Source organism: Schistocerca gregaria, chromosome X (genome assembly GCF_023897955.1).
Source record: "Schistocerca gregaria isolate iqSchGreg1 chromosome X, iqSchGreg1.2, whole genome shotgun sequence".
In the NCBI taxonomy this organism is placed as follows: Eukaryota; Metazoa; Arthropoda; class Insecta; order Orthoptera; family Acrididae; genus Schistocerca; species Schistocerca gregaria.
Genome location: NC_064931.1, coordinates 729,140,633 through 729,155,449, shown reverse-complemented (window position 1 = coordinate 729,155,449; position 14,817 = coordinate 729,140,633). Strand labels below are relative to the sequence as shown.

Sequence of the window (14,817 nt, the reverse complement as noted above, 5' to 3'; positions counted from 1 at the left end):
TATTTTGGGTGTGTTTCTCGTACCATATCCGTGGCCAGATCACTCAGGTTACCGTGAAAATTAACCAGTACGTATTTTCAACACTAACTAAGTCTTGCACTTCATTCTGAGTGCGGTGTGAACATGTCCATCTTCTATGATAACAACAGCCCTGTTCACAGGACTGCTTCTGGTTTGACGAACACTCTGGCAGCCAATCACATTTCGTCTGGCCCACGAAATCACCCGATCTTAAACCATTAGAAAATGCCCGGGAGTGTTTGGGACAGCGGCTGTAACGTAGGAATCAACTTCTCGGCAGTATGGCAGCCTCTATGGCATGTCATCATCAACGAGTGACTTCTGCTGGGTATGACATACCTGAAGAAACTCTTAGACTCTCTTCCTCACCGAACTAAGGCCATTATCCACGCTAGAGGCTTTGTTACACGATATTAGAGCAATGACTCCTGGGGGACACATCTCAAGATGGCAGGCGTGCTGATGCATAAAATAACAGACGACTGCCATATGAATATGACTGCCATTTCTGAGGAGGTTGTGGTCGGGATTATTGTCACGCTCGTAGACAGAAAGAAACGGTAATATAGTGAAGGTTCGACGGTGACCCGATGGGTCTGCCGGAAACGGTTCGTCAGTTATAACTGCCGTCCAGCTTCACACTGACAATGCAGTTAAGAAGGACTTATTGCGAAAAGAAGAAAACGTCACTAATGAAATGTTAATTCCCTCCGTAGAAACCGATATCTTTGGAGCGTATCTAGATGATTTACAGATAACTGCACTGAAGTCGGTGCTACACCTTCGGACCTGTATGGGCAGCTGTGCAGAATAGCGAAGGTAGCAACCTTACAAGTGCGTTGTGTGAGGAAATCGTTTGAAACTAAGAACAGAGAATCAGAATGTAATAGATTACATGGATTCCAGCGGCTATCTGATTTGGTGAAGGCTGCCGGTCTTGCTTACGAGATGAAGGCAGAGCTCACCATCTGCAGCATCGTTGACAGAACCGACTGCGGACCTTTGGTGCAGAGCCGGGTGGAGGGTCTGAATCAGAGGCTCAGACGGTTTTGCGACCGTATTGGCTGCAGATTCCTTGACTTGCGCCATAGGGTGGTGGGGTTTCGGGTTCCGCTGAATAGGTCAGGAGTTCACTACACTCAGCTGGCGGCTACACGGGTAGCGGAGGCTGTGTGGCGTGGACTGGGCGGTTTTTTAGGTTAGAAGGCCTCGGGAAAGTGCGGGATGGGCTGCAATGTAAAAGGGTGCTTGGCAATTACAGGACGTGCTTGGATCAAGGAACAGTCGGAATTATAGTTGTAAACTGTTGTAGTTGCGCTGGAAAAGTCCCTGAGCTTCAAGCGCTAATAGAAAGCACAGAAGCGGATATCGTTATAGGTACAGAAAGCTGGCTAAAGCCTGAAATAAGTTCTGCAGAAATTTTTACGAAGTCTCAGACGGTGTTCAGGAAAGATAGATTAGGCAGAATTGGTGGTGGAGTGTTGGTGTCTGTCAGTAGTGGTTTATCTTGTAGTGAAGTCGAAGTAGATACTCTGTGCGAATTGGTGTGGGTGGAGGTTATACTTAACAGCCGAATTAAGTTAATAATTGGCTCCTTCTACCGACCCCCAGACTCCGATGATACAGTTGCGGAACAGTTCAGAGAAAGTTTGAGTCTCGTAACAAATAAATACCCCACTCATACGGTTATAGTTGGTGGGGACTTCAACCTACCCTCGGTATGTTGGCAAAAATACTTGTTCAAAACCGGTGGTAGGCACAAAACGTCTTCCGAGATTGTCCTAAATGCATTCTCCGAAAATTATTTAGAGCAGTTAGTCCACGAACCCACGCGAATTGTAAATGGTTGCGAAAACACACTTGACCTCTTGGCCACAAACAATCCAGAGCTGATAGAGAGCATCATGACTGATACAGGGATTAGTGATCACAAGGTCGTTGTAGCTAGGCTCAATACCATTTCTTCCAAATCCATCAGAAACAAACGCAAAATAATTTTATTTAAAAAAGCTGATAAAGTACCACTAGAAGCCTTCCTAAAAGACAATTTCCATTCCTTCCGAACTGACTATGCGAATGTAGACGAGATGTGGCTCAAATTCAAAGATATAGTAGCAACAGCAATTGAGATATTCATACCTCATAAATTGGTAAGAGATGGAACGGATCCCCCGTGGTACACAAAAAAGGTCCGAACGCTGTTGCAGAGGCAACGGAAAAAGCATGCGAAGTTCAGAAGAACGCGAAATCCTGAAGATGGGCTAAAATTTACAGACGCGCGAAATTTGGCACGTACTTCGATGCGAGATGCCTTTAATAGGTTCCACAACGAAACATTGTCTCGAAATTTGGTAGAAAATCCGAAGAAATTCTGGTCGTATGTAAAGTACACAAGCGGCAAGACGCAGTCAATACCTTCGCTGCGCAGTGCCGATGGTACTGTTATCGACGACTGCGCCGCTAAAGCGGAGTTATTGAACGCAGTTTTCCGAAATTCCTTCACCAGGGAAGACGAATGGAATATTCCAGAATTTGAAACACGAACATCTGCTAGCATGAGTTTCTTAGAAGTAGATACCTTAGGGGTTGCGAAGCAACTCAAATCGCTTGATACGGGCAAGTCTTCAGGTCCAGATTGTATACCGATTAGGTTCCTTTCAGATTACGCTGATACTATAGCTCCCTACTTAGCACTCATATACAACCGCTCGCTCACCGATAGATCTGTACCTACAGATTGGAAAATTGCGCAGGTCGCACCAGTGTTCAAGAAGGGTAGTAGGAGTAATCCATTTAACTACAGACCTATATCATTGACGTCGGTTTGCAGTAGGGTTTTGGAGCATATACTGTATTCAAACATTATGAATCACCTCGAAGGGAACGATCTATTGACACGTAATCAGCATGGCTTCAGAAAACATCGCTCTTGTGCAACGCAGCTAGCTCTTTATTCGCACGAAGTAATGGCCGCTATCGACAGGGGATCTCAAGTTGATTCCGTATTTCTAGATTTCCGGAAAGCTTTTGACACCGTTCCTCACAAGCGACTTCTAATCAAGCTGCGGAGCTATGGGGTATCGTCTCAGTTGTGCGACTGGATTCGTGATTTCCTGTCAGGAAGGTCGCAGTTCGTAGTAATAGACGGCAAATCATCGAGTAAAACTGAAGTGATATCAGGTGTTCCCCAGGGAAGCGTCCTGGGACCTCTACTGTTCCTGATCTATATAAATGACCTGGGTGACAATCTGAGCAGTTCTCTTAGGTTGTTCGCAGATGATGCTGTAATTTACCGTCTAGTAAGGTCATCCGAAGACCAGTATCAGCTGCAAAGCGATTTAGAAAAGATTGCTGTATGGTGTGTCAGGTGGCAGTTGACGCTAAATAACGAAAAGTGTGAGATGATCCACATGAGTTCCAAAAGAAATCCGTTGGAATTCGATTACTCGATAAATAGTACAATTCTCAAGGCTGTCAATTCAACTAAGTACCTGGGTGTTAAAATTACAAACAACTTCAGTTGGAAGGACCACATAGATAATATTGTCGGGAAGGCGAGCCAAAGGTTGCGTTTCATTGGCAGGACACTTAGAAGATGCAACAAGTCCACTAAAGAGACAGCTTACACTACACTCGTTCGTCCTCTGTTAGAATATTGCTGCGCGGTGTGGGATCCTTACCAGGTGGGATTGACGGAGGACATCGAGAGGGTGCAAAGAAGGGCAGCTCGTTTTGTATTATCACGTTATAGGGGAGAGAGTGTGGCAGATATGATACACGAGTTGGGATGGAAGTCATTACAGCATAGACGTTTTTCGTCGCGGCGAGACCTTTTTACGAAATTTCAGTCACCAACTTTCTCTTCCGAATGCGAAAATATTTTGTTGAGCCCAACCTACATAGGTAGGAATGATCATCAAAATAAAATAAGAGAAATCAGAGCTCGAACAGAAAGGTTTAGGTGTTCGTTTTTCCCGCTCGCTGTTCGGGAGTGGAATAGTAGAGAGATAGTATGATTGTGGTTCGATGAACCCTCTGCCAAGCACTTAAATGTGAATTGCAGAGTAGTCATGTAGATGTAGATGTACAACATTAATTGCAGCAGTGCACACGATCAATAGCATTTGATTTCTGTTCATAAATACTACAAGCTATGACGGCCGATGCACGCAAAATTTCCGAGGAGGCTGGCCTGGTTAACACCAGAGTCGATCATGTAAAAGACGATTTCGGAGAAAGGTTGGAAAAGATGCAGTATGAGCTGGGTGACGATGATAAGAACTGTATGCTGAGACAAAACGCACTTGAGGAAGTGGCCACTAACTCTATTAACAATTTGTCTAGTAGAGTGGTAGAATTAAATTCTTTAGCAACAAATCAGGTTGCTACTGTGATAGATGTTCCGTTGGTTAATTCAGGAGTCACTGGTAGAGTAGTATTTGTATTATCCAAATCCTCATGCGGAGGTTACCAGTGTACACTGGAGACGTTAAAGTGCATTAGCGATATGGTGTAAGAGGCTTTGCTGCGAATCGTCAAATGTGATGGGAGTAACCTCGCCTAAACGAGAACTCTACTATGAGCACGATGGGTTTCATAGAAAACTGCTGAGAACCGGAGGTAATCTTGGCTTGATAGTGTGTAGCTCTCGCTAACGTGGAATTTGAGTCTACACCCGCTGTACACATACTTCAGTGGCGCAATCTCCTCGTGGTTACCTGGACAGTGACATCGATATTGACTCGGCGGCCGGCATGAATGTTTAGAGCTTTTTGACTTGCACGAATATTACCTTTCTGCGCAATTGGATCACGACACAGGAAATTGGAAGAACCATTTCTGTTAAATACTGTAGGCACCATTTCGGTCAGACCAGATCGCTGCTGATTATTAAGCTAAGTATTTCTCGTGATTACTGTCTTCCTATAAGGATCCTGTCTGTGTATTTGGATATCACATTAGACATACCTGGTCTGTTTACTCTAGCTCCTGTCAACCTGGGCAGTCTCGCACTTCCTTTGCAAAGTCGAGATCGAGACTCGGTTGCAGCTCCGCTACAATCTCCTGTATCGTCTGGTATGCACAGTGTTCTGTGGATCTACAGAGAAACGAAGGTTCCCACTGCTGGTTGCTGAGTGAGGATTCTTCTCTTAGGACACCACGACTGCTTAACAAAGTAATTTTTCCAGGCTAGTTACCGAAGCAATGTGGGTAACGGACGATGGATATCAACAGACATATCTTGGAGAAACCACATAGCAGAATGGTCTAGAAAAATCTGCTGTGGATGTAAGAGTTAATAAAATGGAAAAAGCATATGGTTTGTCGCAAGATTTCTACAAAAAAGCTGTGTAGCTATAAAAGTAAATCTACAACAATTTATTACAGTAGTATGATCAGAATGTTTACATACATTTGAATATTTAGCGATGAACTATATGCTGAACAGAATCAAGGGCGCCTATACGATAGTTAGCAGGGAAGGGGGATGTACACCTGGGGTTATAGTTCGGACCCTTTTAAAAACCTGCATCATACAGACTTCCAAATCATTTTTTTCGAAAGAAAAAGACCTGATATACTATTTTTCTTCCTTTCCTTAAGAAGGAAAGGGTATGGGCGCCCTTGGATAGAATAGAGAAACCTAAAAGACAGATTGTTAGAAAAACAGTGGCTGCAATAAAATTACAAGTGACTGGAAAATGGAAATTACTGTGGAGATAAGGAAAATATACAGAATATAATAGAAGTGATAGCAAAGCGAATATTAATCTTTTTCCGAAACCTCTACGGCATGAATGCATTTCCGTCTGTACTCTTTTATCGCTAACCCATCCAAAACAGGGACGGCAAACTAAAACCTACACCAGTGGCTGAGATGGACTCGAGCCCGCTACCTCGGCGTTGTAAAACATCGATGCTGCCTCAGGACCAAGGAAGGCGACAATCGGGGATCTAAACCGAGAGCATCTCCAATACATGCCCAATGCCTTAACTGTTGCACTTTTACGCTAGATAAATTACGGAGACCAAAGGTTGCAGCACCAATATCAATCTATATACAAGCTGCAAATCTGATAGAGTCTGCAAGTGCATTCCTGAAACCATCCCGGGAAAGCCTTGCAGGGAAAGATATTATATAAACTACATTACAGACTTATTTATACATTTTAAGAAATTAAAATTAAAAACAAACTACCTTGCAGAGCCAAGGAATAAACTACCACGGTCCGTCCCTGGCATTTTCCAGCTGCGCTTAAAGATAGTTCTTTTCTATATTAATTCTTGCCTCTTCTGATGATTCTACGGCAACAATTATTTTATTACAGACATGTCTATCAACGACTTGCGGGGTGTGCGAGTTCTGTCCTCCCTGTCAACACGAGGTAATTTCTATTCATCACTATGACAGTTCCTGCACATTTCCGACCACGATTTGGAACTCGAACAACACATTTCATCCCGTTTGAAGTATTTAGAGCGAGTCCCAGCACCAGAGCAATAAGTACAGCTGACTTGTTGCTGGCGATATCGCTCCCCCTTTAACATTTCAACAAACAGCTTCCGCACTACATTTCACTATAGCAAGACATATATACATTACTGGCCATAAAAATTGCTATACCAAGAAGAAATGCAGATGATAAACGGGTATTCATTGGACAAATATATTATACGAGAACTGGCATGTGATTACATTTTTACGCAATTTGTGTGCATAGACCCTGAGAAATCAGTACCCAGAAAACCACCTCTGGCCGTAATAACGGCCTTGATACGCCTGGGCATTGAGTTAGACAGAGCTTGGATGGCGTGTGCAGGTACCGCTGCCCATACAGCTTCAACACGATATCACAGTTCATCAAAAGTAGTGACTGGCGTGTTGTGACGAGCCAGTTGATCGGTCACCATTGACCAGACGTTTTCAGTTGGTGAGAGATCTGGAGAATGTGGTGGCCAGGGCAGCAGTCGAACATTTTCTGTATCCAGAAAGTCCCGTACAGTACCTGCAACATGCGGTCGTGCATTATCCTGATGAAATGTAGGGTTTCGCAGGGATCGAATGAAGAGTAGAGCCACGGGTCGTACAACATCTGAAATGTAACGTCCACTGTTCAAAGTGCCGTCAGTGCGAACATGAGGTGATCGAGACGTCTAACCAATGACACCCCATACCATCACGCCGGGTGATACGCCAGTATGGCGATTACGAATACACGCTTCCAATGTGCGTTCACCGCGATGTCGCCAAACACGGATGCGGCCATCATTATGATGCAAACAGAACCAGGATTCATCCGAAAAAATGGCTTTTGCCATTCGTGCACCCAGGTTAGTCGAGTACACCATCGCAGGCGCTCATGTCTGTGAATCAGCGTCAAGGGTAACCGCAGGCATGGTGTCCGAGCTGATACTCCATACTGCTGCAAACGTCGTCGAACTGGTCGTGCAGATGGTTGTTGTCTTCCAAACGTCCCCATCTGTTGACTCAGGGATCGAGACGTGGCTGCACGATCCGTTACAGCCATGCGGATAAGATGCCTGTCATCTCGACTGCTAGTGATACGAGGCCGTTGTTATCCAACACGGTGTTCCGTATTATCCTCCTGAACTCACAGATTCCATATTCTGCTATCAGTCATTGGATCTCGACCAACGTGAGCAGCAGTGTCGCGATACGATAAACTGCCCTCGCGATAGGCTACAATCTGACCTTTATCAAAGTCGGAAACGTGATGGTACGCATTTTTCCTCCTTACACGAGGCATCACAACGTTTCACCAGGCAACGCCGGTCAACTACTGTTTGTGTATGATACATTGGTTGGAAACTTTCCTCATGTCAGCACATTGTAGGTGTCGTCACCGACGCCAACCTTGTGTGAATGCTCTGAAATTCTGATCATCTGCATATCACAGCATCTTCTTCCTGTCGGTTAAATTTCGCGTCTGTAGCGCGTCATCTTCGTGTTGTAGCAAATTTTAATGGCCAGTAGTGTAGTATAAGATCGTTAATGTTGCCATATATTTAGATAGAAGGTTGATGGAATTCTTTGGCGCTGTTCAAAACATCCAACAAATATGATCGTCGATGAAACAGCCTGTGGACTGCTCCAGGGAATTCAAGATCTTCGTCACCGGTCTTCAGCTACGGGACTGAAATCATGAGTCATGGGAAACTGACATCGTCTAACGCACAAAGTAGAGTTTAAAGAAATTGTGCGTAACATAGTAATATCAGATGTTTTACAATGACATATTTGTTGTTCTGATAGTGATAGTTAGCAGTAGTTGTAGTAGCAGTAGGTTCTGTTATAGCAGTAGTGGTAGGAGTAGCAGCAGTAGTAGTAGTAGCTAATGTTGTTGTTGTTGTTGCAGTAGAAGTAGTAGTAGTAGTAGTTGCTGCTGTTGTTGTTGTTTCAGCGCTAGTAGAAGCAGCTATGTTTGTTGTACCGGTGCCATTATTCGAGGTACTATAAAAGCAGCAGCAGTAGTGATAATAGTAGCAGTAGTAATAGTTCTAGTAGTAGAAGTAATAGTAGTCGTAGTTGCAGTAGTAGGGATGGTGGTGGTGGAGGTGGTGGTGGTGGTGGTGGTGGTGGTGTTCATTAAGAACAGCGTACAGCGGTGTCTAACTCCATGGATTAGGTGAGATCCTTAGGAAATGCTGTTGTAGTATAATTGCTTTGATGTAATAACATACAGGAGCTTGTTGTTTTTACAACTAAAGCACCTACTGGTCTCCTGAAATATCTCCTGGCGATGACGACGAAGCAAGTCATCGAAAGCTTCGAGACTGACAATCTGACGTGACAAGACCTCTGTGAAGCATTTATTCATGAATTTTGTCTCGAAAAACTACGTTCTCAAGTCATGACAACCATCTGTAGCTATGTGTAAACATAAACAGACCGTGTTCTGCGTTATCTATACAAACATAGGCGGGAAATACTGGATTAACGCTTATTGTTTGCACCAAGTTGTATTCTTATTTAGAAACGTTGATTTGACTACATGCCTCTGTGTGTATGTCCTTAGGTTAGTTAGGTTTAAGTAGTTCTAAGTTCTAGGGGACTGATGACCACAGCAGTTGAGTCCCATAGTGCACAGAGCCATTTGCACATGCCTCTGTCCATCATCTTTTAAGTAAAGAGCCTTCCTTCTCGCACACATCCTGTTATCGGAAGTGATGCAGACATCAGCAGGGCCGCGTCATTTTAATAACGAGGACGAGCTTTTGTCTTCAACAACATTAATCATCGAACTACCAAAGCAAAAAAGTCAGCCTGAGATTGGTTCAGACATGAATCAGAACTCCCAAACAAGATAAAAATTGAGAGATAAAGTTAAGTAGTCGATGTCACCCGAAAGCCTACATAAAAATATTTTATCGTACTTAACATCCGCTGAAGAGAGAGAATTTTTCGCAAACATAACTGCACAAGCTTTAATTTTAATTCGTATATGTGTCACGTTTTATTCTTTTACTATACATGTCGCTTTCCTCGGTAGGTTTTCCAATGTGATGAAAACAGGTAACTGTTATTCGACTAATTTTAATAAGAAACAAACCGTTCAAAATAGTGTACAAATGTGTTTACTACGAGACTCCTGCTGCAACCTATTCCTGTGTGGAGACAGAGCTTCATTCCATACATCACTAGCGGCTTGTGATCAAACTCTGTCTAAGAAAATTGCACTAAAGATAAACTGCATCATGTGACAGATACTCCTAATGATGTTGGTATGTCCAGTTTGTTACACTGAACCCTAAGTGGCTTACGTACTTCTGTCGTGAAATTCCAGTACACACGTGTTGTTGAAAAGCTGTAATGTGAAGAGTCATTCTTGTTCATCATCAGAGTCAGCTTTTCAGTACCCAGTACTAAACAAAACATTGCTCCACACGGTTTCATGCATTGCGGGCATCCACATTGCTCCTGTATGTTTTGTAATGTCGTAGAACTACCTACCATTAGGCTGCTGACTCCATCTTTTCTTATCTATTGACGTCTGTCGAAGAACTTCCTTCGACTATTTTCCATCCATTCGCCAGCCTACGTGTCCCGTCGATTTACATTTCCTTTTCATTCCATCAACAAGTACGTCTTCCATTCCACTCTGTTCAGCAATGAATTTCATTATGTCTCTGTCTCTCCTGATAATTACCTAAAACCATCTTTCCATTTCCCAATGAGCAGTCACAAATTTGGAATGGTTCAAATAGTTCAAATGGCTCTGAGCACCATGGGACTTAACATCTGTGGTCATCAGTCCCATAGAACTTAGAACTACTTAAACCTAACTAACCTAAGGATATCACACACATCCATGCCCGAGGCAGGATTCGAACCTGCGACCATAGCGGTCACGCGGTTCCTGACTGAAGCGCCTAGAACCGCACGGCCACACCGGACGGCTTAGAATGGTTGTTACGTTGAAAATCCATCTCTCACTGCCACATTCAGAACTGGTAAAATATACTAACTATAAACTTCCCACTCCCGTCGAATCGGAAGTTTAATTTTAAAAAAATTATATAGTTAACCAAAACCACTCCATCGCATTTTACTCTTCGGCTTATTTCTTTTCCTACGCGTCCATCCATTTCCTTCGGCTGCTCAAGATTAAAAAACTCATCACCTAGTTCAATTATTTCACTGTTCATTATGTGTTGATTACAAATTATTTTACTCTCATTACAATCGATTTACCGATTTTTTTTTCAAATCTGCAGTTCTTCCATTAGTTCTTGAAATCAGTTCACACTAAAAACTAAACAAATATCATCAGAAAAGCGAAACCAGTTCGGGTGTGTTTCGTGAACACGTTTTGCTTCTTATTTTTATAAGTTTAAGTTTTTGAAAACTCCTCTGCGGCTGCTGAGAATAGTTTTGTTGATATGTACTTGGTATGCTTGAATAATGTTTTACTTCTGAGTTTGCCACTGTCCTGACGAACTCTAATAAATGCAGAGCATTCCTGAGTACATATCTTAGGATCCCAACTTAGGATGAATCAATGTCATCTTCCTCAAGATGTCATCAGACTACGTACAGGGTGTGAACAAAAAATGGAAACACCACAAACACAACACATTACCATGCCTAATATGATGTAGGAAAGCTGTTGCCATTCATTCGTCTCGAAACGGTTATAGGTCGTGTATAATGAAGTTTTCTCGGGTTATTAGCCGAGTCAAGGCGTCGTCCTGCAGCAACGTTTCGACAAGTTTCCTGCTAATGATTTTCAGTATCAGGTTCATTTGTTCGTTTGTTCGTCGAATGACGAGCCATTCTTTGCCTCCAGATGTTAGCAGTTCACGCTTATTAGGAATGACTCCTTGTAATTCTTCAGTTGGTCAGAGTTTGGTGACCTCTCGTTGATGAATTGGCATCATGTTTACCTGAAATGAAAACAAAATTACGTGCTAGTAGAGCTAGCAATGGTGGTGATGATGTGATGAATGTCAATATGGGTGAGGTGTTGTTGGTGGCCCAAGGCCTGGATATATCGGTTCGAGGATTGTCCCGACTTCTCGCAGAACGCACGTGCCATTTTCTGGAATATGTCCTGCAAAAGCGGGATACCCGGGTCTTCGTGCAGTAGCCTAGTTGGGTACAGCCTTTCGAGGCGCAGAGCGGGTTTGAGAGCTCGGTTCTGCACCCTCTCCAGCGCTCCGATGTGCTAGTCAGCTGCATATCATAGTTATAGCGTTTTGCCGTGTTTAGGGGTCAGCGGCGACTGCGGGTTCAGCAGCGGATATACGGCGCGAAGTCACCCTATTTCGCTAGCTTTGACGTCACGAACGTGCGGTTTCCAAGTGAGCCATTATTCAAGAGCTGTCCCTGGGTATTTCGCCGTCTTTTTCCGTGGGATGGGACCTCCAGGGTGTTGACCGTTCTGGCGGAAGCCGCTTTCGGATGAAGACTACTGCCTGGCTCTTGGCAGGCTTGAACTTCCATCACCACTTCGTCGACCATGCTCCCAGTGTATCGCACGCGAACTGAAGTCGGCGTCTTACAGTATATGCATTCATGCTACAGTTGAACAGTGCTGTATAGTTGGCGTAAAGCACTAACTATACGTTCCCCATTCGTGATGTATCGGCCGTGTTCAGTGAGCACAGCAGTAGGCCGAGTACCGACCCCTACGGCACCCTTGCACACAACTGCCGATCTGTGGACGTTTCGTTGTCTGCTGTGACGTGGAAGATCCTGCCTTAGAGGTAAGAGAACAGAAGAACTACATGTGACGTCGATATCTCTCAGGCTCAAAGAGCCACACGGAGTCGAAGATCCTAGACACGCCCCAGGGTGTTCTCCTGATTTCAGTGCTCTCGTGGGCGGTTCCACCAACCTCATTATCTGATGAGTAGTGCAGTGGCCATTCCAGAATCCTAAATGTTCATCTGGTACAATGTTCTTCTGGGTGACATGTTGCTTCAGCCTTTTCTTCTTCAACCCCTCGAAGACTTTCGAGAGGGATGGGAGTAAGCTGATGGGCCGGTAAGCTGACTGCCTGCGGAGGGTCCTTGTCGGTCTTCGGAATGAGTACCTCCTCCGTATATTTCCAAACAGTAGGGTAGACCCCCAAGAGCAGAATCTGCTTAAAGATACCCGTTAATGGTCGGTGAACCGACGGTGTCAGGTTTTTCAGCAGATCTTATTGATCCCAACACTGCCTCTTGCCCTCCTGATGTCAAGGCAGCAGAGCTGTGTTGCGACTTCGTCCTCGGTGACCGATTGAATTATGTCGTTATTAGGTCTTGCTTCCAGGAAGGTGGCCACCTGCTCTTCAACGTGGCGAGTGTGGTCTTCGTCCACCAAGACCGTCACAGGCGTAAAATTTGCTACAAAGGCATCAGCAAGTACGCTTGCTGTAGCATCTGGCTCCAAGTTGAAATCCTGGCCGTCCTGCAGCAGCTGGATGGGTTGTCAGCGACACAGGAGGTTCTTGACGATTCTTCAGGCGCTGCCGTCATCAGGGTTTAGTGTGTTCACTAGGTCGCCCCATTCCCAGTTCCTCGTTCCTCAACGACCGCCTCAGCGGTTCAGCTGGTGATTTGTCTCTCGTTGGTGGGTGATCTGCCATTCACGGAATAGCCGTTTCTTGAAAGTGATTGCCTCCAGAATGTGTGGCGGTAGTTGGTGTGAAAAATCTCACGGTCGTTGCGCCCAGAGCATTCTTCGTTTGAAGAAGGCCAGGGCTGCATCAACACCCACTTCATCCACATCAGGGATGTCTTCGAGCAGGTGGAACACTTCGTCTTTGTAGCGGTCGCTCTTCATGTTACGATAATTTAGACGAACGTTCTGCGTCGTGGCGGACGTGTGTTAGCGACCTCCTTCAGTAGAGCAATGTCAATCACGTCCCATCAGGAGGCAAGTGCAACATTATTTTAATGATATATCGACATTTAAGTCTATTCAGGGGAGGGAACGAGCAAACGCTGTACTAAAACACTAACAATACGGAGAATGACGGTTCAATTCACCATCCGGTTCACCAGATTTAGGCTTTCTGTTGTTTTTGAGCGTAAGAGAGGCGACGCCCACTGGTGCTGTTGAGGCGAGAATTCTACTCCAAGTTTTTCGCATTGAAGTTCCCGTCAATGAAAAGTCGCCCGCTAGTGAACATAGCGTCGAAATCTGCTTCCCGGAGCAAGCCTCTGGGTAGTCAATAGACTGAGGTGAAAGTGGAAGTGGAAGTGCTAAGGCTACCCCTTGGCCTTCTGATGTGTCTACCTCTGGAAGCACGACTTTGTAGTGCCACAGCGAAGACTTGCCGTAGACAGCTGTTCCGCTCCCCTCCATCGGCCTGTCGGTGCGGCAACAGCAGTAATTGGCTGCTTTTACGAGGCAGATGCCTATTCCCTCGTCTCAGAGCAATTAGCGAAATTCACCCTGTTGGGGTCACAGTATTCCTGCATTAAAGGTGCAGATGGTTAGCCCATGTGCAAGGCGTGATTCAAAACTTTCAAGGTTTAACTCAGACCTAGAAATTTATTGGACATTTAAGTACAGCGCACAAAATTCTTCAAAATATGATCCTTCAGCATCAATACAGGGCTGCCAGCGCGTGTTCCACTGTCCGTAGCGCTTATAGAAGACCTCGGGCGTCATGCTGTCAAGGACTCTCGTCGAAGCCTGCAGGATGGCGTCGATGGAATCGAATAGCTTCCCTTTTAGGCCTGTCTTGATTCGGGGTAAGAGGAAAAAGTCACTTGGGGCCAATTCGGGGCTGTCTGTTGGCTGCGGCAGTGTTGTCACGTTGAACTTGACCAAAACTTCTGCGGCGGCGAGCGACGTGTAAGCAAGCGCGTTGTCGTGATGGAGAATCCAATCGCCCTTGATCGGTGGGCGGACACAGCGAACTCGATCCCTCAAGCGGCGGAGCACTCCAGCGTAAAAGTCACCTGTGACAGTCTATCCACGGGCAACAAGCTCCTTGTGAATCACTCATTTACAATAAAAAATTTCAGCATGCACTTCACACGCCACTTGCTCATGCGAGCTTTCTTGGGCTTCGGCGAGGAAGCAGTGTGCCATTCTGAGCTTTTAAGCTTCGACTAAGGATCGTACCTGCAGACCCAGGTCTCATCACAAGTAACCACTTTCTGCAGAAGGTTCAGATCAACATTCAAGTGCTGGAGCATTTCCTAGAAAACAGTCATGCACTGTTTCTTCTGATCTACTGACAAAACTTTTGGCACCAGTTTGGCACACACTTTTCGCATCATCTAATTCTCCATCACAATCCTCCACACCATATAAAAGTTCCCGCACTCTCTCCA

General features: G+C 44.9%; 1 protein-coding gene across 3 annotated transcripts in view; it reads left to right on the top strand.

The window, feature by feature from the left end:
- LOC126298763 (uncharacterized) overlaps positions 1-14,817 on the top strand; it is a 367,391-nt gene that overhangs the window by 160,474 nt on the left and 192,100 nt on the right. The window contains exon 3 of one of the 3 annotated variants that reach the window (XM_049990213.1): positions 6,351-6,407. The exons of the other annotated variants lie outside the window; for them this stretch is intronic. Coding sequence (XP_049846170.1) covers positions 6,351-6,407 — 57 coding nt within the window. The remainder of the gene's footprint in view (positions 1-6,350; positions 6,408-14,817) is intronic. 3 annotated transcript variants of the gene reach the window in all.